The sequence below is a fragment of the Podarcis bocagei genome, assembly GCF_964188305.1.
Source record: "Podarcis bocagei genome assembly, chromosome: 8".
NCBI classification, from domain to species: domain Eukaryota; kingdom Metazoa; phylum Chordata; class Lepidosauria; order Squamata; family Lacertidae; genus Podarcis; species Podarcis bocagei.
In genome coordinates, this window is record NC_138133.1 from 85,765,358 (window position 1) to 85,792,772 (window position 27,415).

At 41.7% G+C, this 27,415-nt stretch overlaps 3 protein-coding genes across 10 annotated transcripts; all 3 read left to right on the top strand.

The window, feature by feature from the left end:
• LOC308592939 (proto-oncogene Mas-like) lies at nucleotides 1-26,634 on the top strand. 8 transcript variants are annotated; one of them, XM_081205022.1, is made up of 3 exons: nucleotides 14,934-16,353; nucleotides 16,721-17,419; nucleotides 25,663-26,634. In XM_081205022.1, the coding sequence occupies exons 2-3, from the start codon at nucleotides 17,165-17,167 to the stop codon at nucleotides 26,410-26,412; spliced, it is 1,005 nt and encodes a 334-aa protein (XP_081061148.1). In that variant the 5' UTR covers nucleotides 14,934-16,353; nucleotides 16,721-17,164; the 3' UTR covers nucleotides 26,413-26,634. The 8 variants fall into 8 exon arrangements, with proteins under 8 accessions (XP_081061142.1, XP_081061148.1, XP_081061147.1 ...); XM_081205017.1 differs by lacking the exon at nucleotides 25,663-26,634 and having other exon boundaries at nucleotides 14,969-16,353; nucleotides 16,721-16,797; nucleotides 17,121-18,387; XM_081205018.1 differs by lacking the exon at nucleotides 25,663-26,634 and having other exon boundaries at nucleotides 14,969-16,353; nucleotides 16,721-16,797; nucleotides 17,125-18,387.
• Nucleotides 244-6,218, top strand: LOC308592938 (mas-related G-protein coupled receptor member H-like). The gene is made up of 2 exons (XM_081205014.1): nucleotides 244-373; nucleotides 5,028-6,218. The coding sequence occupies exon 2, from the start codon at nucleotides 5,068-5,070 to the stop codon at nucleotides 6,061-6,063; it is 996 nt and encodes a 331-aa protein (XP_081061140.1). The 5' UTR covers nucleotides 244-373; nucleotides 5,028-5,067; the 3' UTR covers nucleotides 6,064-6,218.
• On the top strand, nucleotides 7,098-11,967 carry LOC308592934 (mas-related G-protein coupled receptor member H-like). The gene is made up of 2 exons (XM_081205007.1): nucleotides 7,098-7,557; nucleotides 10,814-11,967. The coding sequence occupies exon 2, from the start codon at nucleotides 10,862-10,864 to the stop codon at nucleotides 11,858-11,860; it is 999 nt and encodes a 332-aa protein (XP_081061133.1). The 5' UTR covers nucleotides 7,098-7,557; nucleotides 10,814-10,861; the 3' UTR covers nucleotides 11,861-11,967.
• Nucleotides 26,635-27,415: the final 781 nt, after the last annotated feature.

Sequence of the window (27,415 nt, forward strand, 5' to 3'; positions counted from 1 at the left end):
AAAGAGAAGTTGGACTTGCTTACCACATGCAAACTCTCTCTTCTCAAGAGTGCTTGCTTGGTGCACTGAACTTCAGAAGGCAAGAGTCTCCTCCTGAGTTTGCCAAATGCTATCCTGAGACTCAATGCACAAAGCAACCAGTTTATCACATGATGCTGGCAAATGGATTAAACAGAACTGAAGAAACATGGGCAGAATCCTACACATCTTGCTAAGAACCAGATGAGGTGTCTTAACAATTTCTGAATATCTTCCGATTACCTGCTTATTCCAGCACCACTTGCTGCTCCCACTCACCATGCTGGAGGGATGCTGATCCAAAGTTTTTGAGAGCAGTGTGAATAACTACTTTTGATGTCATTCATTAGCAAAGGTAAGAGGGGATCTGAAGCTGAATGGCAATGCTGTGCACCTTTGGCATAGGTGGGGCAAGCTAACTCCATGGAGTGTTCTGTTAGAAGGATACTAGGTACATGGCTGGTAAAGACGGCAGGAATTTTTGGTTCCCACATCCAGTCAGAGCAGCAAGTACTAGGCAGGGTAGAGTAATGGTTTGTCTAATACATTCCACATTGTAAAAATCTTGCTGTCTGGCTAATCTATTGTGTTTTTTTCCCCTTCTACTTTTCATATTTCTTAATAATCCCAATTCAACTTGTGTTTTATTTATCCACTTTTGTTCAAAATCACATTTTAATAACAATAAAATTACACATGCCTTCCCAATTCATTCTAGCTTTTGTTTCCCGAATCACAAGAGCTGTTCAACTCCTTCTCATACTCCTCTTCTCCAACACCCAACCAACCAATGTCCGTGACACAAGAGGTTAGTTTCCAATCTTAAGGCTGAGTCAGAGAGCAGAAGAGGAGAATTTGTTGTTGTTTTTTTATAATATTTTTATTATATTTTTTCCAGATAAAGACATACAAAAAAAAAAACAGGAAAAAAGAAAACAAAAAATAAAAAAGAAAAAAGAAAATTCCATCATTTCAAAACTTCTTTCCAATCATCTACCGGACTTCCCCACATCCCCCTCACAGTGCATTCTTAACAATAAAAATGTCAGCAAATTATGACCTTGTGTCGTGCATTCTTTTATACTTTCAGATAGTTACATTTAAGTTTAAATTACTTATTATCCATTTGTTGCTAAAACCAATATAGTGTTATATTTAAACGTTGGTCCTTTCATTAATATAACTTAGTTTCATATAGACCCAATCTCGTTGCTGGAGCTAGCCTTTCCAAATCCTGCGAATTCTTATAAGAAGAAGAAGAAGAAGAAGAAGAGTTTGGATTTGATATCCCGCCTTTCACTCCCCTTCAGGAGTCTCAAAGCGGCTAACAATCTCCTTTCCCTTCCTCCCCCACAACAAACACTCTGTGAGGTGAGTGGGGCTGAGAGACTTCAAAGAAGTGTGACAAGCCCAAGGTCACCCAGCAGCTGCATGTGGAGGAGCGGAGACGTGAACCCGGTTACCCAGATTACGTGACTACCGCTCTTAACCACTACACCACACTGGCTCATTCATATAACTTATAAAGTTTTTGCAAATAGTCCTTAAATTTTTTCCAATCCTCCTCCGTTGCTTCTTCTCCCAAATCTCGGATCCTGGCAGTCATCTCGGCCAATTCCATATAGTCCATCAGTTGCGTCTGCCACTCTTCCAGTGTGGGTAAATCTTGAGTCTTCCAATATTTTGCAATGAGAATTCTTGCTGCTGTAGCTGCATACATAAAAAACGTTCTATCCTTCTTTAACACCTTTTGGCCGACAATGCCCAAGAGAAAGGCCTCCGGTTTCTTAGGAAAGGTGTACTTAAACACCTTTTTTAACTCATTGTAAATCATTTCCCAGAAGGCCTTCACTTTTGGACAGGTCCACCACAGGTGAAAGAATGTCCCTTCAGCCTCCTTACATTTCCAGCATTTATTATCAGACAAATGGTATATCTTAGCAAGCTTGACTGGGCTCATGTACCACCTGTATATCATTTTCATAATGTTTTCTTTCAGGGCATTACATGCCGTAAATTTCATACCGGTGGTCCATAACCTTTCCCAGTCTTCAAACATAATGTTGTGCCCAATGTCTTGAGCCCATTTTATCATGGCTGATTTAACTGTCTCGTCCTGAGTGTTCCATTTAAGCAGCAAGTTATACATTCTCGAAAGTACCTTAGTCTTTGGTTCTAACAGTTCTGTCTCTAGTTTCGATTTTTCCTCCTGGAATCCTATTTTTTTATCCAACTTAAAAACCTCTTGTAATTGAGCATAATGAAACCAATCTTGCACCTTATTCTTTAGTTTTTCAAAGCTCTGTAACCTCCAATTGTCACCAGTTTTTTCTATTATTTCCCCATATTTCAGCCAACCGGCCTCCATATTGGGTTTTTTCCAAGCCTTGGCCTCCACTGGTGATACCCACCTCGGGGTCTTACTTTCTAATAAGTCTTTATATTTTGTCCAGACCATAAATATTGCTTTTCTGAAAATATGGTTTTTAAACATTTTATGAGTCTTTACCTTGTCGTACCACAAATATGCATGCCATCCTAACGAATTATTAAACCCTTCCAGATCTAGGACATCTGTGTTCTCTAAAAGCATCCAATCTTTCATCCAGCAGAAGGCTGCAGCTTCATAATACAACCTTAAGTCTGGCAGGGCAAATCCCCCTCTTTCCTTTGCATCTGTTAGTATTTTAAACTTTATTCGGGGCTTTTTGCCCTGCCAAACAAACTTTGAGATATCCTTCTGCCACTTTCCAAAACATTCCACTCTGTCCACGATCTGTAGGGTTTGAAACAGAAACAACATCTTTGGCAACACATTCATTTTTATAGCTGCTATTCGGCCCAACAAGGAAAGTTTCAGTCTTGACCAAGATTCCAAATCCTTTTTAACTTCCGACCAACATTTTTCATAGTTATCCTTAAATAAATTCAAATTTTTAGAAGACAAGTTGACCCCCAGGTATTTCACTTTTTTAACCACAGTTAACTCTGTTTCCTTCTGAAACCCCTCCGTTTCTAAAGGTGTCAAGTTTTTTCCCAAAACTTTAGTTTTTTGTTTGTTCAACTTAAATCCCGCCACCCGACCAAACTCATAAATCAATTCTAAAACTCTTTTTGTACTGGGTTCTGGCTCCTGTAGTGTTAAAACCAGGTCATCTGCAAAGGCTTTCAGTTTATATTGTTTCACTCCGACCTGTACTCCTTGTACCAGCCGGTCCTCCCCAATCATATTCAAAAGCACCTCCAGGACTGAGATAAATAAGAGGGGGGATAGGGGGCACCCCTGTCGTGTTCCTTTTTCAATTTTGAACTCTTCTGTCACCACATTGTTCACTATCAACTTAGCTTTCTGTTCTGAATAAATTGCTTCTATGCCATTTTCAAACCCCCGTCCCACTCCCATCCCTTCCAAATTTTTCTTCATAAATTTCCAAGAAATGTTGTCAAAGGCCTTCTCCGCGTCGATAAAAATTAACACTGCTTTAGTGTTAATGTTGGTTTGCAAAAGTTCCAGAATATCAATAATGTTCCTAGTATTGTCGAACAAGTGTCTGCCTGGAAGAAAGGCTGCCTGGTCTTTATGAACTATTTCATTCAATACCTTTTTAAGTCTGCTTGCTAGAATGTCCGCAAAAATTTTATAATCCACATTTAAGAGTGAGATGGGACGGTAGTTCTTAAGCTGAGTCTTTTCAGTTTCCAATTTGGGTATCAATGTGATGAAACCTTCTTTCCACATTTCCGGTGCCCTCCCTCCCTCCATAATCTGGTTGCAAACCTCCAATAATGGTTGTGTCAGATAGTCTTTTAATATCTTATAATATTTGGAGGTAAGTCCATCTGGGCCTGGAGATTTGCCTAGTTGCATATTCTGAATGGCAGCCTCGATTTCCTGTTGTGTTATTTTATAATTCAAGATTAATCTCTTCTCCTGAGATAGTTTTGGTAAGCCATTACCTTTTAAAAATTGATCTATCTCAGACCCATCCTCAGGCCCTTGCATATATAGTTTTTTGAAATATTTCTGGAAACACTTTCTAATTTCATCTGGTTTCTGAATGTTTCTCCCTTCAACCTCTAAGTTGGTAACAAAGTTCAATTTTTGTCTCTTTTTCAACTGCCATGCTAGCAGTTTTCCACATTTATTCGCCGATTCAAATGATCTTTGTTTCATTTGTTTAATTTTCCATTCCACTTCTTGATTTATCAGTTTCGCATATTGTACTTGATGGAATTTGATTTCTCTTAGGATCTCTTTTGATTTGGGTTTTAGTCTCATTTTTTTCTCTCCATCTTTTATCTTTTATTTGAAGTCTCTCAGCCCCACTCACCTCACAGAGTGTTTGTTGTGGGGGAGGAAGGGAAAGGAGAATGTTAGCCGCTTTGAGACTCCTTAAAGGGAGTGAAAGGCGGGATATCAAATCCAAACTCCTCCTCCTCCTCCTCCTCTTCTTCTTCTTCTTCTTCTTCTTCTTCTTCTTCTTCTTCTTCTTTTAATTTTCATATTTCTTAACAATCCCAATTCAACTTGAGTTTTATTTATCCACTTTTGTTAAAAATCACATTTCAATAACAATAAAATTATATATGCCTTCCCAATTCATTCCAGAATCACAAGAGCTGTTCAACTCCTTCTCACACTCGTCTCTTCCACCACCCAACCAACTGAAGTCAATGACACAGAGGTTAATTTCCGATCTTATGGCTGAGTCAGAGAGCAGAAGAGGAGAATTTGAGTTCTAAAACAATATGCTTACTGATGTTGTGAATGTAATTTTTTTACTCAGAGCAAAAGATCCACAACACATCAGCAAACACTATTTCCCCCCTGAGCCTTTGAAACTGATAAGTTGTGGCAAACATTCCAATGACTATATTCCTAAAGTGTTCATCAGTCATGAATTCCCACTGTAGCATGTCTCTTTTGTTATTGTTTGAGTGTCTCAGTTTCATATGGATGAGCTTTACAGAAAAAACTGACTCCACATTTGTTTATTTTCTCTTGTTAGAACTATACAAGAAAAAGCCCCAAAGTCCAGATCCAGCAAGATGAGGAATGATGGCCTGGGATCCTGGTCCACTTTGAATGCTTCATTGGAAGATATTGGAGCAGAAAATGGAACTGACTTCCTAACCCCCCAGGATGGTTTTGATCACGAATTATCACCATATGATATAGCAGACATTCTTATCTCCATCTCCATTTTACTTATTAGCATTTTTGGAATCATTGGGAATGGAACTGTCATCTGGTTTCTTGGCTTTTGCATGAAGAGGAATCCTTTCACCACTTTCATACTACATCTGGCTGTTGCTGACCTTGGGGCTCTCATAAGCTTATCTTGTTGTTCGATTATGAGAATTTTGAATTTATTTTCATTCTTACCTTTGTATAGTAACTTGTTCGTAGTATTTGACTATTTGTTGTTGTTCATGTACAACACTGGTCAATATCTGTTGACAGCCATTAGCATGGACAGGTGTGTTTCTGCTGTCTTCCCACTTTGGCATCGATGCCACCGACCACCACACTTTTCCACCCTTGTGTGTGCCACAATATGGATCATTTCTTTCCTGCTCATTGTAATCGGCATGATTCTTTATCTTTTTAGAGATACAATGAATCCCCTTTTCTATCTGCTTCTAATGAATGCTATACTTTGTCTCCCACTCATGACTGTTTCCACTCTGGTCCTGTTTATAAAAGTTTACTTCAGATCACAACTGAGGAAGAAGGGAAAAGCTTTAACAGCCATCCTGCTTGCCCTCGTCTTCTTCCTCTTCTTAGCTTTCCCACTTACTTGCTTTTCATTGATCCGTTTTTTCACTCCACTTATAGACTATATTGTTATATTTTTTGCAATACCAGTTGGGTTATTATGCAGCTGCCTGAATAGCAGTATTAACCCACTGATTTATTTCCTGATTGGGAGAAACAAGAGGGCTCAATCTAGGGAGAGCCTGAAAGTCATACTCCAGAGACTTTTCAAAGAGGAGGAAAACTGCAGAGAGGAACGAGAAGTTCCAGTCCAAACCCGGATGTGAAGAGTTCAAAATAGCTGGGAAAGGGTCATGTTCTATCTCTTGGTGTATTTCTTGGTACTTGTTTTCCTCTGTACTCACTATCTTACTATTCTGGATTCATTTACTCTGTTAATTTTTGTCCTTGTTTCAGGAGTATCGCTAAAAGCCCCTTGGATTGCCCATTTGGCAGGATTAATGTTTTGCAGGTTTTAACTACATGTTTTGCATGTTTTCACTACATCCATATAATAAGCAGTGCTATTTTTCAGTCGTAACTACTTGGAACTCAGTTCCAGCACCTCTCAAGTGCGTGCTGCTGAAATTATAACAGAACAAGGGAGGCCTTTATGGTGAGTTTCTGCAGCTCTTTTTCTAGAAAAATAGCACAGAAAATAGGGATTGTACTGGTGGAATGTTCTATCATGCACTTTTTAAAGAAATCTGGGAGAAACATTTTCTTCTGTTTCCTTCAAACATTCGAGCTCTACATGTGAAGATTTCTTTACTTCATTCCCTTTGGCAATGAATCTGTTTTCTATATCATTTAGCCAGTCATCCTTCTCAAATCAAAGTCTGATGAAGTTTAGAAATGGCTAAACAAAAATCAGCCTGAGCGAGTAACACTCATTATCAGGAGGGTAACAGGGAGAAATTACTGTCTTCAATCCTAGCTCCTGCAGTCTCTGTCTGTGTCTGTGTCTGTGTCTGTGTTTGTCTGTGTTTGTGGCTGTGTTTGTGCATGTGCTTGTGTGTGTGTGCGATTAATGAAAGTAAATACGATCCTTCAAAAGAGAGGAATTAACTTGCTGTTGGACTGCTGAAGAAGGATAGAACCCAAGGATTGAGAACTGAATGTGGTCTGAGGCCCAGAACTTTAACTACCCCCATAATGTTTTGGAATTCTTTTGCATATCATTATTGCATATATAGTCACTTTCCCCTCATAATATAAGTTTTGGGTTAGATGCTTTTCTAAGTGTCTCCTCTCACAGGAAACACCCAACTATTTTCTGCAGAAGTTCAAGCAAGATAGCTCTGGTGGCAGATAACAAGGGCCTGACATTTAACGGTCATGAACATGTGCCCAGTATATCATTCTCATATGGAGTTTTCTATATCACGTATTTCAGTCTCATATGCAGTAATATAGGTTGATACTTTCCATGTTTGGGCTCCTGTATCAGCAGGAAGGACAAAGAGAAGTTGGACTTGCTTACCACTTGCAAATTGAGTTCCTGTTAGGGACACTGAACTTTAAAAGGCAAGAGTCTCCTCCTGAGTTTGCCAAATGCTATCCTGAGACCCAATGTGGAATACAATCATCTTATCACATGATGCTGGCAAATGGATTATACAGAACTGAAGACATGTAGGAAGGATCCTACACATCTTGCTAAGAACCAGATGAGGCATCTTAACAATTTCTGCAAATTTTCCGATTACCTGATTATTCCAGCACCACTTGCTGCTCCCACTCACCTTGCCTGAGGGATGCCGATCCAAAGCTTTTGAAAGGTATGTGAATAGCTAAATTTGATGTCATTCATTAGCAAAGGTAAGAGGGGATCTGTAGCTGAATGGCAATGCTGTGAACCTTTGGCTGATAGGTGGGAGAAGCTAACTCCATGGAGTGTTCTGTTAGTAGGATACCAGTTGGATGACAGGTGAAGATGGCAGGAATTTTTGGTTCCCACATCCAGTCAGAGCAGAAAGTAGTAGGCAGGATGGACTAAAGGTTTGTCTAATTCATTACACATTGTAAAAATCTTGCTGTCTGGCTTATCTATTGTGGGTCTTTTTCCGATTTTCATATTTCTTATCAATCTCAATTTGACTTGAGTTTTATTTTATTCACTTTTGTTAAAAATCACATTTTAATAATAATAATAATAATAATAATAATAATAATAATAATAATAATAAAATATGCCTTCCCAATTCATTCTGGCTTTTGTTTTCCTAAACACAAGAGCTGTTCAACTCCTTCTCCCACTCCTCTTCTCCACCACCAGCCATTCCACCCTCAATGTCTGCAACACAAGAGGTTAGTGGTCTGAGGTCCAGAACTTCAATGATCCCCATAATATTTTGGAATGCTTTGGTCTATCATCATTACATATATAGTTACTTTCCCCATAATATCAGTTTTGGTTTTGATGCTTTTATAAGTGTCTCCTCTCACAGGCAACACCCAACAAGGCCTGGCATTGCGTTTTTCAGGTTGTGTTTTTTCAGGTTACGGACGTGCCAAAACCCGGAAGTATTGGAATGGGTTACTTCTCGGTTTCGGCGGTTGCGTGTGCGCAGAAGCACTAAATCGTTCTTTGCGCATCCGCAGAAGAACCGAATCACAACCCACGCATGCGAAGGTGCACTACTGCAGGTTGCGAATGCCGCGGGTTGCAAATGTGCATCCCGCACGGATCAAGTTCGCAATCCAAGTGTCCACTATACACCATTCTCATACAGAGTCTTCTATATCACATATTTAAGTCTCATGTGCAGTAGTATCAAGTTGATACTTCCCATGTTTGGGCTCCTGTATCTCAAACTATACCACCACTAAGAACCAGGTGGAAGGGGACATGATGTAGGTCTCGCTCTCGCTCTCTCTCTCTCTCTCGCTCCCTCTCTCTCTCTCTCTCTCTCTCACACACACACAGAGAGAGAGAGAGAGAGAGAGAGAGAGAAATACCATCTCTTGTTCTGGCTAGATTTTTTTCCTCTGCCAGGACTTCGGCCACCCGTAAACTGGACCGTGACAGGTATTTGTTCTACTCTGAACTCAGTAACTTATTACTATAAGTCTACTTGTTAATATCCACAGATTGTATATCTCTGGGGAGACATAGAGGTAAACCCTCTTTCCATTATTTTCAATGGCAGAATTATATATTAATATTATTTTTTGAATTCATATACTGTCCTATAGCTGGAGGTCTCAGATGAGTGTTGCTAGCAGTTCTTTGTGGTTCTTTTACTTTGTTCCTGGCTATTATTTAATAATAATAATAATAATAATAATAATAATAATAATAATAATAATAATAATAATATCTGCTATACCAGCTTATGCAGTGACAGTGGTGGGGCTCTCTGACCGAAAGTCAAGCATTTTTCTAATTAAAAATTCCCATTGGCCATACTCCATAAGCTCGGAGAGTGGAGAAAATAAATGTCAACAATGAGGTATTTGTGCTGGGAAACATCCTGGAAATCCGGTGAATAGAATTGGGCATTGATGTCAGAAGTTCTGAATGGTTATTTGTCGAAAGCCCACCTAACTCTCCTCCACTTCCCACTGATCCTGAAGCCATAGTACATCAAATATATATATCTATCAAACATAAGACACATCATAAGTCATGAAGGGAAACTGAAGAATTGGCCTTTATGAAGAGCTTGTTTTATGAATTATTTTCTTGTTATGATGTGTCTTGTGTTTGATACACCCTTGTATGCATATCATTTATTGTGTAGTCACAATGCTGTTAACTGGCTTGAACATGGGAAGATAAAGGTAAAACATGGCATCATCAGTAAGGATATTTTTGTATCCTCGTTGCCTGGTTCCTTCTGCCTAGAAGTTGCTTACCCACTTTCCTTAAGAACTCCTTTGTATGACATGAAGCTTTAGAAGTTAAGATTCTCCTCCTACATAAGCCATATTGATAACCAATGGTGGGGGGAAATCTTACCACGTGATATTGAGAAGCTGCTGAAGAACAGATAAAAATTAGTGGCTGGAGCTCTGAACATCTAATGGAAGCTTGACGAAACATCTGCTGTTTCTTTGGAGTTACATTCATTTCTGAAAATGCTCTGTCCCCCTACTTTTATCAGCACAGAATATTCTACTTCCTTCTGCCTTCCACACACCATCTCCTAAGGGGGGGGGGTCAATAACTGGGCTCCTCTTAAACTGATTCATTTTGGACTTGAACAAACTAATTGCCCCAGCACAATGTGCTAATGCGCTTATCCAACCCACTGGCAGCAAGCAGCTCACCCATTCTAAAAGTGACATCAACAGCTAACAGAATGTCAGCCTAAACAGGGAACACTCACTCTCAGAATGGCACGAAACAAGCAGTGGCTTTTGGGGGAAATTACTTTCCTCAAATCTAGCTCATGCAGTCTCTGTTTGTGTGTTGGTTGGTGTGTGTGTGTGTGTGTGTGAGAGAGAGAGAGAGAGAGAGAGAGAGAGAGAGAGAGAGAAAGCTCCACAACTCAAACCTACAGCACTCAGTTATGATGCTTTCAAAAGATTTTCACTTCCAACTATATCTCTCCTGTTCTTTTTTGTTTTTTAACTAATTTTTATTCTTTTTCATTGAAAATCTTCCAATTAATGACAAATCAAAGCAAATCATTCCATATTACAATAATAGCAGTACCACCAATTATATATTCTCCACAACCCAACCAATGTCTACGACACAAGACATTAGTTTCTGATCTTAAGGCTGAGTCAGAGAGCAGAGGAAGAGAATTTGAGTTCTAAAATGATATGCTTATTGATGTTGTGAATGTAGTTTTTTTTACTCAGAGGAAAGATCCACAACACATCGGCGAACTCCATTTCCCTCCAAAGCCTTGGAAACTGATAAGTTGTGACGAACATTCCAAAGAACTATATTCCTAAAGTGTTTGTTTATCAGTCATGAATTCCCACTATAGCATGTCTCTTTTATTATTGTTTGAGTGCCTCAGTTTAATATGGTTGGGTTTATAAGCCAAAACTGACTTCACATTTGTTTATTTTCTCCAGGTAGGAAGAGCAATACAAGGAGTAGCTCAAAAGTAGAGTTCCAGCAAGATGAGCAATGATGGCCTGGGATCCTCGTCCTCTTTGAATGCTTCATGGGAAAATATTGAAGCAAAAAATAGAACTGACCTCCTAACCTCCCAGGATGGTTTTGATCACGAATCATCACTATATCGTACAGCAGTAAAGATTCTATATTTCTTAATTCTAGTTATTAGCATTTTTGGACTTATGGGGAATGGGACTGTCATCTGGTTTCTTGGTTTTTGCATGAAGAGGAATCCTTTCACCACTTTCATACTAAATCTGGCTGTTGCTGACCTTGGGACCCTCATTTGCTTATCTTCTTATTTGATTGTGTATCTTGTGGTGTCATTTTCATCCTTATCTGTGGATATTAGCTTGTGTGTACAGTTGTTTGAGTTTTTCTTGTTTTTCATGTACAACACTGGTCAATACCTGTTGACGGCCATTAGCATGGACAGGTGTGTTTCTGTCGTTTCCCCCCTTTGGCATAGATGCCACCGACCACCACACTTTTCCACCTTTATGTGTGCCACAATATGGGTCATTTCTTTCCTGTTCTCTGTAATCAACTTGATTCTTTTTTTTCTTAATATTTTTCTGAACCTCCTTTTCTACCAGCATCTGTTAAATGCTGTTCTTTTCCTCCCACTTATGACTGTCTCCTCTCTGATCCTGTTTATAAAAGTTTGGTTTCACTCACAACAGAGGAAGAAGGGAAAAGCTTTAACAGCCATCCTACTTGCCCTCATAATCTTCCTCTTCTTAGCTTTCCCATTTACTTGCATTTCATTAATCTATTTTTTCAATCCACCTTCGGACTATGATGCTTCATCTTTTAAAGTATCTGTTGTGTTATTATGCAGCTGCCTGAATTGCAGTATTAACCCACTGATTTATTTCCTGATTGGGAGAAACAAGAGGGCTCGATCCAGGGAGAGCATGAAGGTTGTACTCCAGAGACTTTTCAAAGAGGAGGAAAACTGCAGAGAGGAACAAGAAGTTCCAGTTCAAAGCCAGATGTGAAGACATCAAACTAGCTAGGAAAGCTTCATTTTCTATCTCTTGGTGTATTTCTTGGTACTTGTTTTCCTCTGTACTCACTATTTTATTATTTTGTATTCAGTTACTCTGTTAATTTTTGTCCTCGTTTTGCAGGATAAGTGTTTTACATGTTTGAGAAAATGAAATAAAAAGAAATGCCACTTCAACAGACTTTGACAAGAGGGATGACTTGCTAAATGGTATAGAAAACAGATTCATTGCCAAAGGGAATGAAGTAAAGAAATCTTCACACGTAGGGCCCAAATGTTTGAAGAAAACAGAAGAAAATATTTTCCCCAGATTTTTTGAAAAAAGTGCATTATGGGACATTCCACCAGTACAATCCCTATTTTCTGTGCTATTTTTCTAGAAAAAGAGGAGCAGAAACTCACCATAAAGGCCTTCTTTGTTCTATTACAATTTCAATGGCACCCATCTGAGAGGTGCCGGAATTGAGTTCCGGAGAGTTCTGGCTGAAAAAGATCCCTGCTTATTAAACGAAGCTAGTGATATAGACATTGTAACTATGTGCATATAGAAATCCACAAAATTCTGCCATCTACAACTTTATAGGGCAATTTGACAATTAGCAGAAGTGATTCATGACATCAATGCTTCTCTATCTTTCCAAACACGTTTTTTGGGGGAAATCCAGAGCATACGGGGGGGGGGGGGGTTCCATATCATGCCTCAGTGCATTTCCACTCAATGCTAGCCGTCAAACCTATATCCAAAGCTACACTAGACTCTTTTCCATGGTGTAGAACTGAAATTGCCATGGATAGATACTCACCTTGACACATCATTCTGGTCAATACTTATTAAGAAGGATTGGCATGGGGCATGAGAATAAAGCAGTCAGGTGAAACCATGCAGTCCACTGTGCATTGCAGAGCAAAGAGTCACCTTTGAACAGGGGAGAAGATGACTGGGCTCCTCTTAAGCTGATTAGCTTTTCACTGGCACAACCTAAGTGACCCACCACAGTGTGCAAGCTGCTCACATAAAAGGTTAACCAAAAATCAGCATGAGCAAGAAACACTCATCATCAGAATGGCACAAAGCCCTGATGGGTGATAGAGAAACATTACTGTCTTCAAACCCTGCTCCTGCAGTCCCTGTATCTGTCTGTCTGTCTGTCTGTCTGTCTGTCTCTCTCTCTCTCTCTCTCTCTCTCTCTCTCTCTCTCTTAGTGTGTGTGTGCGTGCGTGCACGATTAATGAAAGTAAATCTGATGTTTCAAAAGAGAGGAATTAACTTGCTGTTGGACTGATGCAGAAGGATAGAACCCAAGGATTGAGAACTGGATTTGGTCTGAGGCCCAGAACTTTAATTACCCCCATTATGTTTTGGAATTCTTTTGCATATCATTATTGCATATATACCGTGTTTTTCGCTCCATAGGACACACCTTTTCCCTCCTAAAAAGCAAGGGAAAATGTGTGTGCGTCTTATGGAGTGAATGCAGGGGGGAGGCAGGCAGGAAAAGCCCCCAAGAGCCGCACACAAGCTCCGTGTGGCTCTTGCGGGCTTTTCCCCAGGAGGAGAAGGGACTGACTGGCCTCATCAGTCCCTTCTCCCACCTTGTAGAAAAGCCCCCAGGAGCCACACACCCTTTAAAGAGCGCACGGCTCCTGCCAGCTTTTCTATGAGGTGGGAGAAGGGACTGACGCAGCCAGTTAGTCCCTTCTCCCTCCTCAGGGAAAAGCCCCCAAGAGCAGTGCGCTCTTTAAAGAGTGTGCGGCTTCTGCGGGAGGTGGGGGGGAAGCCAGTAAAAGCCGTGCCGCCTCTTTAATGAGCGATCGGCTTCTGCCAGTAGAAAAGCCAGTAGAAGCCGCGCAGCCCCTTTAAAGAGTGTGTGGATTCTGTGGGAGGTTGGGAATACTCCCAGAGCTTCTTGGGGCTGGTGGGGGAAGTCTGGGCTTTCCACGCCAGCCCCGATAAGCTCCTGAGCACAGTGGCGTAGCGTGGGTTGTCAGCACCCAGGGCAAGGCAAGTAATTTGCGCCCCCTAACACTGGAGTGCGAGCACGCCCCCCCAGATGTTGCGCCCGGCCCCCCTGCACCCCCCCACGCTACGCCACTGGGGCTGGGGCGAGCGAAGGAGCCAAGGACCCCCCCCAAAGGCTTAGCAGGAATTTATTAAATTTATTATTTGCAGAGCCCCCGCGGGCCGAGGCAGCCGAAGCCCCCTCCCCTCGGGCGCCTCCCCGCCCCCTCCTCTCCTTGGGCTGTAGGTGGAGCTCCAGATCTGGCCTTGGCGAGCGCCTCTCCTCTTCCCGGCTGGGTCCGGGGGCTTCCAGCCGTGCTCCGTCCTCGCCCCCCCCCCCGCGGCTGAGAGCCAGAGCCAGCGGCGCCCCCTTCTGCCGGGAGACCCTCGCCCGCCCGCCGGCTTCCTCTCAGAGGGTTTTGGGGAGAGCAGGGCGCGGCGAGGCCCCTCGGAGCTCTCCTCCCTCCCAGTCGGCAGAAGCAGCCACCGCCTGTGGCTAGGCCGAGGGGATGGCGTCGGGGTGCGGAGGCTGCCCGTGCATGGCCAGGCGGCGGCGGCGGCGCTGCTGCAGCGGCTGCTCCTCCTGCGAGCAGTGAGTGGAGCGCAGCCGTGGCGGCGGGGGGCGCGCACGCGCTAGGGGCGCAAGGCTAGCGGTGGCGGCGGGGAGCCCGGCGGAGGAAGGAACTTGTCCCTTCCCTCTGGACTCGTGCCCCCCCCCCAGATGTTGCGCCCGGTGTGGCCGGCACCCCTGGCACCCCCCACGCTACGCCACTGCCTGAGCAGCTCTGGGGTAGCCCGCGAAGCCTCCACAGGGCAGCAGCGAGCCTTCATCCCGCAGCCCTCCGGAGATGCTCTTGGGGGCTTTCCCCCGAGGAGGGAGGAGGAGACCCAATCACTGAAGGGCTGCCCTTCTCCCTCCTCGGGAAAAAGCCCCCAAGAGCCACACACACACTCCACGCGGCTTGTGAAAGGGAGCACTGAGCAGAGCCTGGGATGCATACAGGCTCTGCTCAGCACTCCCTTTAATTTTTTCCCCCCTTGAACCCCCCCCCTAAAAACTAGGTGTGCCCTATAGTCCTGCGCGCCCTATGGAGCGAAAAATACGGTAGTTATTTCCCCCCCCCCCATAATATAAGTTTTGGGTTTGATGCTTTTGTAACTGTCTCCTCTCACAGGAAACACCCAACTATCTTCTGCAGAAGTTCAAGCAAGATAGCTCTGGTGGCAGATAACAATGTCCTGGCATTTAACAGTCATGAACATGTGCCCAGTAGACCATTCTCATACAGAGTCTTCTATATCACATATCTAAGTCTCATGTGCAGCAATATCAAGCTGATACTTCCCATGTTTGGGCTTCTGTATCCAAAACTATACCACCATTGCATAAGAGACATGCTTTGTGTAGCGCTGAGAGGGGCATAAAAACCCCAGAACAACCCAAAGAAAATTCAGTGGAATGGGATATGGAATGACTAAATGGGAAAAAACAAAGAACCAGGTGGAAGGGGGCATGCAGTAGGTCTTTCTCTCTCTCTCTCTCTCTCTCTCTCTCTCTCTCTCTCACACACACACACACACACACACACACACACACACACAATCCCTTGACCTGGCTAGATTGCAGCCTTATTCAGACTGAGAATTATTATTTTTTCCTTGTCGCCAAGATGGAATGAAGAGTGCTCGATATCAATAAATAGAGGCTGTAAAGAACTGGTGCATATGGGATCGGACAGAAGTGTGCCCACACCCCACCCAAAAAAGCAGATTGGCCTCCCAGACATGTCAAAGTTTTCCCAAGGGGGTTGGAAAATTAAGGCGATTGAGGCCTGCCAGCAGAACATCACGGGGGAGGAGAGTACTGTTGTCGTCGTCCTTGAAGCATCTGCTTGGCCACTGTGAGACCAGGACAATTGACTGCAAGGGCCACTGACCTGATCTAGCAGAACTCTCTTTTTTTGTTCTTCAGATATAATTCTCCACCCCAGCCTAAGTTCTTCCCCAGCAGAACCAATCACAAACTGATTACTCTCTGAATACACTGGTTAGTCTTTCTGTTAATGGGTCAGGTGACACTCTAATCAAGGAAGATATTTCTCCAGATAGGGGCAAAGAGAAGTTGGACTTGCTTACCACTTGCAAACTCTCTCTTCTTAAGAGTGCTTGCTTGGTGCACTGAACTTTAGAAGGCAAGAATCTCCTCCTGAGTTTGCCAAATGCTATCCTGAGACCCAAGGCACAAAGCAACCAGCTTATCACACGATGCTGGCAAATGGATTACACAGAACTGAAGACACATGGGCAGAATCCTACCCATCTTGCTAAGAGCCAGATGAGGCGTCTTAACAATCTCTGCAAATCTTCCGATTACCTGCTTATTCCAGCACCACTTGCTGCTCCCACTCACCATGCCGGAGGGATGCTGATCCAAAGTTTTTGAGAGGAATGAGAATAGCTACTTTTGGTATCATTCATTAGCAAAGGTAAGAGGGGATCTGTAGCTGAATGACAATGCTGTGCACCTTTGGCTGATAGGTGGGACAAGCTAACTCCCTGGAGTGTTCTGTTAGAAGGATACCGGGTGGATGGCTGCTGAAGATGGCAGAAATTTTTGGTTCCCACATTCAGTCAGAGGAGAAAGTACTAGGCAGGATAGAGTAATGGTTTGTCTAATACATTCCACATTGTAAAAATCTTGCTGTCTGGCTAATCTATTGTGGTGGTTTTTTTCCTTCTAATTTTCATATATCTTAACAATCCCTATTCAACTTGAATTTTATATACCCACTTTTGTTCAAAATAACATTTTAATAACAATAAAATTATACATGCCTTCCCAATTCATTTCAGAATCACAAGAGCTGTTCAACTCCTTCTCACACTCCTCTTCTCCAACACCCAACCAACCAAAGTCCACGACACAAGAGGTTAGTTTCTGATCTTAAGGCTGAGTCAGAGAGCAGAAGAGGAGAATTTGAGTTCTGAAACGATGTGCTTACTGATATTGTGAATGCAGTTTTTTTACTTAAAGGAAAGATCCACAACACATCGGCAAACTCCATTTCCCCCCTAAGCCTTTGAAACTGATAAGTTGTGACAAATATTCCTGTGAACCATATTCCTAATGTGTTTGTTTATCAGTCATTAATTCCCACTATAGCATGTCTCTTTTATTATTGTTTGTCTCAGTTTAATAGGTTGAGCTTTATCGCTAAAATTGGCTCCACGTTTGTTTATTTTCTCCTGGTAGTAAGAGCTATACAAGAAAAATCTCAGAAGTAGAGATTCAGCAAGATGAGCAATGATGGCCTGGGATCCTGGTCCACTTTGAATGCTCCGTTGGAAGATATTGCAGCAGAAAATGAAACTGACCTCCTAACTCCCCAGGATGGTTTTGATAATGAATTATCACCATATAGTATAGCAGACATTCTTATCCCCATTTTATTTATCTCCATTTTACTTATTAGCATTTTTGGAATCATTGGGAATGGAACTGTCATCTGGTTTCTTGGCTTTTGCATGAAGAGGAATCCTTTCACCACCTTCATCCTGCATCTGGCTGCGGCTGACCTTGGGGCTCTCATATGCTTATTTACTTTTTCCATTATATATCTTCTGAGGTCATTCTTAACTCTCTATATGCATTTGATTGTATTATTGGGTTCCATTCTTTTTTTCTTCATGTACAACACTGGTCAATATCTGCTGACAGCTATTAGCATGGACAGGTGTGTTTCTGTCGTCTTCCCACTTTGGCATAGATGCCACCGACCACCACACTATTCCACCCTTGTGTGTGCCACAATATGGATCATTTCTTTCCTGCTCATTGCAATCATTGCTATTTTTAATGTTCTACAGTATATAGTTTTATTCCACTTTCTATTGAATGCTATACTTTGCCTCCCACTCATGACTGTTTCCACTCTGGTCCTGTTTAGAAAAGTTTACTTCAGATCACAACTGAGGAAGAAGGGAAAAGCTGTAACAGCCATCCTACTTGCCCTCCTCTTCTTCCTCTTCTTAGATTTTCCATTATCTTGCATTTCATTAATCAGTATTTTCCCTCCAGATATAGACTATAAAATGCAATTTGTTGCAATATCTGTTGGGTTATTATGCAGCTGCCTGAATAGCAGTATTAACCCACTGATTTATTTCCTGATTGGGAGAAACAAGAGGGCTCGATCCAGGGAGAGCATGAAGGTCATACTCCAGAGACTTTTCAAAGAGGAGGAAAACTGCAGAGAGAAACAAGAAGTTCCAGCTCAAACCCGGATGTGAAGATTTCAAAATAGCTGGGAAAGCGTCATTTTCTATCTCTTGTTGTATTTCTTGGTACTTCTTTTCCTCTGTACTCACTATTTTATTATTTTGAATTCATGTACCCTGTTAATTTTTGTCCTTGTTTCAGCAGTATTGTTAAAAGCCCCTTGGATTGCCCATTTGGCAGGATTAATGCTTTGTATGTTTTAGAAAATGAAATAAAAATAAATGCTGCTTTAACAGTGTAAGTTGAGTGGGATGACTTGCTAAATGGTATAGAAAGCAGACTCATTGCCAAAGGGAATAAAGTAAAGAAATCTTCACATGTAGAACTCGAATGTTTGAAGAAAACAGAAGAAAGTATTTTCCCCAGATTTTTTTAAAAGTGCATGATAGTTAATTCCACCAGTACAATCCCTATTTTCTGTGCTATTTTTCTAGAAAAAGAACTGCAAAAATTCACCATGAAGGCCTCCCTTGTTCTCTTATAACAGCCATGGCACCCACCTGATGTGTGTGGGAATTGAGCTCTGGTGAATTGTGGCTGAAAAAAAAGCCATGTTTATATTGATGTAGTGATATAGAAATTATAACTATGTTCATATAGAAATCTACACCTTTATAGGGCAATGTGACAATTAGCAGAAGTGATTCATGACATCAATGCTTCTCCAACTTTCCAATATTTTTTTGAAAAAAACACCAGAGCATACAGGGGGGAGATGGCTCCATATCATGCCACAATGCACTTTCCACTCAATGCTAGCCATCAAGCCTATATATCCAAACATGCACTAGACTCCTTTGCATGGTGAAGAACTGAAATCACCATGTATAAAGATTCACCTTGACACATCATTCTAGTCAACACTTATTAAGAAGGATTGGGATAGGGCATGAGAATAAAGCAGATGAAACCATGCAGTCCACTCTGCACTGCAGAGCAAAGAGTCCCCTTTGAGCAGGGGAGAAGATGACTGGGCTCCTCTTAAGCTGATTAGCTTTTCACTGGCACAAGCTAAGTGACCCACCACAATGTGCAAAGGCTCTAATGCAATTGAGAGGAAGCAAGCTGCTCACATAAAAGGCTAACCAAAAATCACCCTGAGCAAGTAACACTCATCATCAAAATGGCACAAAGCACCTGATGGGTGTGAGAGAAAGATTACTCCTTTCCAACCCAGCTCCTACAGTCTGTGTGTGTGTGTGTGTGTGTGTGTGCGCGCGCGCGCTTGCGATTAATGAAAGTACCGTAAATCTAATTATTCAAAAGAGAGGAATTAACTTGCTGTTGGACTGATGCAGAAGGACTGAACCCAAGGATTGAGAATTGGATGTGGTCTGAGGTCCAGAACTTTAATTACCCCCATAATGTTTTGGAATTCTTTTGCATATCATTATTGTATATATTTGCCCCCATAATATAAGTTTTGGGTTAGATGCTTTTGTAACTTGTCTCCTCTCACAGGAAACACCCAACTATCTTCTGCAGAAGTTCAAGCAAGATAGCTCTGGTGGCAGATAACAAGGGCCTGGCATTTAACGGTCATGAACATGTGCCCAGTAGACCATTCTCATACAGAGTCTTCTATATCACATATCTAAGTCTCATGTGCAGCAATATCAAGCTGATACTTCCCATGTTTGGGCTCCTTTACCCAAAACTATACCACCATTGCATAAGAGGCATGCTTTGTGTAGCGCTGAGAGGGGTATAAAACCCCCAGAACAACCCGAAGAAAATTCATTGGAATGGGATATGGAATGACTGAATGGAAAAAACTAAGAACCAGGTGGAATGGGGCATTATGCATGTTGGTCTGTGTCTCTCTCTTTCACACACACACACACATACACAGAGAGAGAGAGAGAGAGAGAGAGAGAGAGAGAGAGAGAGAGAGAGAGAGAGGCCATCTCTTGGTCTGGCTAGATTGTAGCCTTTTTTCCTTGTCCCCAGGATGGAATGAAGAGTATTCCCAAAAAATAGAGGCTTTAAAGAATTGATGCATGTGGGATTGGGCTGAAGTATGTTGAAGACCCACCAAAAAAAGCATATCGGCCTCCCACACATGTCAAAGTTTTCCCAACAGGATAGAAAAATTAAATAAATTAAGGCCTGCCAGCAGATCATCATGGGGAGGATAGTCCTGTTGTGATTAGAAGCTATATGAGCATTTATTTTTTTCATTCGCCAATACTTCGACCACTCATAAAACGAACCGTGACAGGTTCTAGTTCTACTCTGAACTCAGTATCTTATTATTATAAATCTATTTGTTAATATCCACAGATTGTATATCTCTGGGGAGACATAGAGGTAAACCCTCTTTCCATTTTTTTAAACGATAGATTTATATATTATTATTATTATTATTATTATTATTATTATTATTATTATTATTATTATTATTAGTTGAATTTATATACTGTCCTATAGACGGAGGTCTCAAGTGATTGATGCCAGCAGTTCTTTGTGGTCCTTTTACTTTCTTCTTGGCTATTTTTTTTATTTGAATTTCCCCCCCTGCTATACTAGCTTATGCAGAGATGGTTGTGGGCCTCTCTGACTGAAAGTCAAGGATTTTTCTAATCAGAAATTGGCAGTGGACTATACTTCATAAGCTAGGAGAGTGGAGAAAATAAATGTCAACAGTGAGGTATCTGTGCTGGGAAACACCATGGTAATCCCATGGATAGTATTGGGCATTGATGTCAGATGGTCAGAACATTGAGGAAAGGGAATGCTACTGACACCTGAGTGTTAGATAGATAGGACAGCCAAGCAAATTCAGAGCTGAGCCTTCCCCATGTGAGATGGACAGAGAGAATGTGAAGTGAGGAAGCAGAGCTGAGTAGAAGGTTATTTGTCGTAAGCCCACCAACCTCTCCTCCACTTCCCACTGATCCTGCTTCTATAGTACAACAAATAGATATCATAGAACAATAGAGTTGGAAGAGACCACAAGGGCCATCTATCAAACACAAGGCACATTGTAAGAAGAAAACACATCATAAAAGCAAGCTGAAGAGTTGGCCTTTGTGGAGGACTTGTCTTTATGAATCATTTTCCTCTGAAGTGTCTTATGATTGATACAACCTTGAATGCAGTTAATAATCTCCTCCTACACCAGCCATCTTGAATACCTCATGATATTGACAAGAACAGATAAAATAACTGATATAAATTAGTGGGTGGAGCCCTGAACATCTAGCAGGAAGCTTGATAAAACATCTGCTGTTTCTTTGGAGCTACATTCATTTCTGAAAATGCTCTGACCCCCTACTTATCCCAGCACAGGATATTCTACTTCTTTCTGCATTCCACACACCATCTCTGAAGATTGCTGATCAAGAGTTTCTCACAGGTATGCAAATGTTTCAAGTTGATGCAGTTTATTTGTAAAAGCAAGAGGGGAACCATAATTGGCTGGCAGAGGTGTACATGCAGGAGGAATACCCTTGAAGAGATACCAGTTCCTTTGTGACATAAATGGCATTCCTATTATTCTTTACTATATGCATTCTGTGATTAGAGAGCACGGATGAGAGCAGATTAGGGCACAATAAAGTGTAGATTAAAATATCATTGTTGTTTTTCCATATGTGAACCATGACTGACTGGATGGTTTGTGTATTTGATATGTGGATTTAGGAACAGATTCAGATGTGTTACTCTACAGAACAAAATTGGATAAATCATAACAAAAGCTACATATGCTTATTCTTAGTGCTCTGGCACAACTCGGTGACATCTGTTATCAGATTTATCTTCCAAATTTAACAGCTAAGTGCTGATTGTATCAGAATGAGAAATGGTGCTTAGTTTTGCATCTACGCTGCAGCAAGAAGAAAAAAGAGGAACTAGCGGCAGAACGAACAGCACAGTTAGATGCACTTTGCCCATGCTTGAAATCCTAAGTAACACAAAATGTATACAGTGGTACCTCGGGTTACATATGCTTCAGGTTACATACACTTCAGGTTACAGACTCGGCTAACCCAGAAATAGTGCTTCAGGTTAAGAACTTTGCTTTAGGATAAGAACAGAAATCGTGCTCCGGCGGCACAGCGTCAGCAGGAGGCCCCATTAGCTAAAGTGGTGCTTCAGGTTAAGAACAGTTTCAGGTTAAGTACGGACCTCCAGAACGAATTAAGTACTTAACCTGAGGTACCACTGTACTTGGAACATAGAGGCAAATGTCTAGGATTTTGTCTGAAACAATAGGTGAGTATTTCAAGTAATCAGTTCCCTGTTTCTTCTCTGTCATTTCCCAAAATCCTATTGACCACTATGAGCAAGGGATTAATTTGGAGGGTCCCCTCTCCATTTGTGTCTTTTCCCCAGCCATTTAATTAGCATATTTATCATGAAAATAGATAATGGCCCTATCTGCCCAATTCAAACTACACAAATTTTCAAATGTTTCCATTCATGTCTATGACTGACCCTCTAACATCCCATGGGATATATAAAAACAGGTTCTCAGGGCTCCTCCACACCTCATTTGGCCTTCTATTTCCCACCAGGAAAACCTTCTCCTTACTTCTGAATCGAAACAAATGACCATTGGGTTTTTCCACAGATTGCTGTTCATTTCAATTCAGAGGGAACGAGCATGGTTTTCAGGGGAAAGCTGAACAGCAAAGACAAGGTCACTTGGACCGGTGCCTGGAAAGTACCTGAAAACTGTGTGAAACTGTGCCTTTTTGGAATGGGACTGGTGGAAGGTGGACAAGCCCTCAATCTGAACAAGGAAAATGATCCAACCAGAAAGTGCCATGTTATTTACTCTACATAGATGTTTACATACATATGTGTGCCTGACATCTTATTCAGCCATTCCATTCTGTTCTCCTCTCCCTCCTGGTTCTCCATTCCCCCCCCCCTTAGACATTCAGAACCCCCCCCCCATCTGATTTCCAGGTTCCATAGTTACACCTGTGGGGCTCCATACACACCATTTATTCAAAGCATATCATTTCCCCCAAAGAAACCCAGACACTGTAGTTTTACCCCTCACCCAGTTGTTCCTTGCAACTTATTTCCACACTTCTATGACATCAAGACTTTGGAGGCAAGAACCTCCTCGTAACTTTCTTGACAACCAATGGACAAAATTATTCTTGCCACAGGATGTTGGCAAACTGCTTAAGAACAGATGAAGAGTAATGGCTGGAGCCCTAAACATCTTGCGGAGAGCTTGGTGATACATCCATTTTATCCTCCTTGGGGTTGTAGTCAATTCTGCCAATCTTCTGACTACCTCCTCATTCCAGCACATGATTTTTTGCTTCTTGCTGCCTCCAACTCACCATTTTCTTAGACTGCTGATCAACAATTGCTCACAGGTATGTGAATGTCTCAAGTTGACATGGTTCATTTGCAAAAGTGGGAGAGGAACCAAAGGCAGAAGTGTACATGCATTTCAGGCAGAAAAGCCCAGGTTGCATACTGGGCTGGACAAACCAATAATCTGCCTCACAAGTGCTCTACAGTAGGGATACAACAGTTTACTAGTGGTGGCAATTGTCCTTCTTATGATAGGAAATGCTATGTGAGAGACAAAGAATGGGGATTGAGGAGGGTCAATAGGAGAGGAATTAAAAATGACCCTATTTTCATCTGAGGAATATTCAGGGATATGTCAATGTATTTGGGATTGAACAGAAGTGTCCCTATGTCCCGTAAAAAAACAAAAACAAAAAAACAGGTTGCTCTTCAAAGTTGCCCTGAGTGGGTTGGGAAATTAAAGAGCTGATGGGCCAGTAGAAAACCACAGGAGTGGAGATGACTCTTGTGTTCTGAAGCTGTTTGTAGGCTTCCCTTAAGCATCTGTTTGGCCATTGGGAGACCAGGACAGTGGATTTCAGTTGAGTTTTATTTTATCTGCTTTTGTTAAATATCACATTTTAATAATAGTACAAACTTACACATGCCTTCCCAAACCATAATTTTGTTATGGCTTTTTTATGTTGAAAGCTTTCCACTGTGGCTGGGGAAAGCAGTCAGATGTGTGGGGTACTAATAATCATAATGGCTTTTGTTTTGGTGGTCACCAGAGCTGCTCAACTCCTTCTCCCGTTCCTCTTCCCCACTCCAGATTTGAAGCACTGAGCCCATCCAACCATCCCACTCCCAGGGTTTAGGAAACGGTATGTTAGTTTGAGATGTCAAGTCTGACTCACAGAGCAGAAGAGGGGAATTTTAGTTCAAAAATGAAATGCTTAAAGACTTTCTGAGAGATCAGACACAAAGAGTAAGGATTGGACCTGTTACATCTACCTTCCTGAAGCTCAGCACTGGCACTCCACAGGGACACGTGCTAAATCCATACCTGTATTCGTTGTATACATATGATTGCATTTCATCTGACCCATCTACTGCAATTATTAAGTTTGCTTATGACACCACCATAATGGGTTTTATTACAGGCGGAAATGAATCTGCGTACAGGGAGGAGGTTCAAAGGGTATCCACATGGTGCTCAGAGAACAATCTGCACCTAAACATTGGCAAGACAAAGGAGATGGTGTTGGACTTTTGGAGGAAGAGAGGGGAGCTAGTCCCGTTGCATATCACAGGGGGCTGTGTGGAGAGAGTCTCTTCCTTTAAATACCTGGGAGTCCATCTTAGTGAAGACCAAACTTGGAAGGTCATACAGCACAGGTGGTTAGGAAGGCCCAACAGAGACTTCATTTCCTTAGGGTCTTGTGAAAGAACAAGGTTGGACAGCAACTGATGATTTCCTTCTATCAGTCTCATACTGTATTATGGTGTGATACGCTGGTTTGACAGCCATGGACAGAGTCCCTATGGAGGGTGGTTAAGACAACACACGATATCGTGGGCTGTCCCCTGAATCTGCTAGATGTCATTGTGGGAGACCGTTGTCTCAGAAGGGTGAGGAACATTCTAAGGGATGACTCACACCCTGGCCAGCACATGATAAGCTGCACCAACAGGCTAAAGAACATTTTCTACCCATGGGCTGTGAGACTGCTGAATGGAAGACAGCCACATTACAGCTGACGTTTGGGGTTGGTGGTCGTATGACAGCACACAGAGTATAACAAGGACTGAGAGATTGTGGGGGGGGGCTCATTTAATCTCACTGTAAACAAGTGGTACAGTGACAATAAAGTATTTCTATTTCTAATATGAGTGTCTCATTTTCATATGGTTGAGCTTTGTAGCCAAAACTGACTCCACATTTGTTTCTTTTCTCCTGGTAGGAAGAGCCATGGAAGGAGTAGCTCAGAAGTAGAGATCCTGCAAGATGAGCAATGATGGCCTGGGATCCAGGTCCCCTTGGAATGCTTCATGGGAAGACATTGGAGCAGAAAATGGAACTGACTTCCTAACCCCCCAGGATGGTTTTGATCATGAATTATCACCATATGATATAGCAGACATTCTTATCTCCATCTCCATTTTACTTATTAGCATTTTTGGACTTATGGGGAATGGAACTGTCATCTGGTTTCTTGGTTTTTGCATGAAGAGGAATCATTTTACCACTTTCATACTACATCTGGCTGTTGCTGACCTTGGGGCTCTCATGAGCTCATCTTGTTGTTCGATTATGAGAATTTTGAATTTATTTCAATTCTTCACTTTTTATATTTACTTGTTTGCAGTATTCGAGTATTTGTTGTTGTTCATGTACAACACTGGTCAATATCTGTTGACAGCCATTAGCATGGACAGGTGTGTTTCTGCTGTCTTCCCACTTTGGCATCGATGCCACCGACCACCACACTTTTCCACCCTTGTGTGTGCCACAATATGGATCATTTCTTTCCTGCTCTCTGTAATCAGCATGATTCTTTATCTTTTGAGAGATACAATGAATCCCCTTTTCTATCTGCTTCTAATGAATGCTATACTTTGCCTCCCACTCATGACTGTTTCCACTCTGGTCCTGTTTATAAAAGTTTGCTTCAGATCACAACTGAGGAAGAAGGGAAAAGCTTTAAGAGCCATCCTGCTTGCCCTCCTCTTCTTCCTCTTCTTAGCTTTCCCATTTACTTGCATTTTATTAATCAGACTTTCCCCTACACTTATAGACTATAATGTTGGATTTTTTGCAATACCAGTTGGGTTCTTATGCAGCTGCCTGAATAGCAGCATTAACCCACTGATTTATTTCCTGATTGGAAGAAACAAGAGGGCTCGATCCAGGGAGAGCATGAAGGTCATACTCCAGAGACTTTTCAAAGAGGAGGAAAACTGCAGAGAGGAACAAGATGTTCCAGTTCAAACCCAGATGTGAAGACTTCAGAAAAGTTCAGAAAGCTTCATTTTCTATCTCTTGGTGTATTTCTTGATATTTGTTTTCCTCTGTACTCACTATTTTATGATTTTGGATTTATTTACTCTGTTAATTTTTGACCTTGTTTCAGGAGTATCGTTAAAAGCCCAATGGATTGCTCATTTGGCAGGATTAATATTTTGTATGTTTTAGAAAATGAAATAAAAAGAAATGCCACTTCAACAGACTTTCAGTTGAGAAGGATGACTTGCTAAATGGTATAAAAAACAGATTCATTGCCAAAGGGAATAAAGTAAAGAAATCTTCACATGTAGAGCTCGAATGTTTGAAGAAAACAGAAGAAAATATTTTCCCCAGATTTTTAAAAAAGTGTATTATGGAACATTCCACCAGTACAATCCTTATTGGCTCTGCTATTTTTTTTAGAAATATAGCTGCAGAAACTCGCCATAAAGGTCTCCCTTGTTCTCTTATGGCACCCACCTGAGAGATGCCAGAAATGAGTTCCGGTGAGTTCTGGCTGAAAAAAATCCCTGCTTATTATATGGATGTAGTGATGTATAAATTATAACTATGTGCATATAGAAATAAAAAGAATTCTGCCATCTAAACCTTTATAGGGCAATGTGACAATTAGCAGATGTCGTTCATGACATCAATGTTTCTCTATCTTTCCAATAAAGGTTTTTAAAAGAACACCAGAGGATACAGGGGGGAGATGGTTCCTTATCATGCCACAATGCACTTTCCACTCAATGCTAGCCATCAAGCCCATGTCTTGATGAATACACTGGACTCCTTTGCATGGTGAAGAACCGAAATCGCCATGGATAAAACTCACCTTGACACATCATTCTATTGAGAAAGATTGGGATGGGGCATGAGAATAAAGCAGTCAGGTGAAACAATGCAGTCCAGTCTGCATTGCAGAGCAAAGAATCACCTCTGAGCAGGGGAGAAGATGACTGGGCTCCTCTTAAGCTGATTAGCTTTCACTGGCACA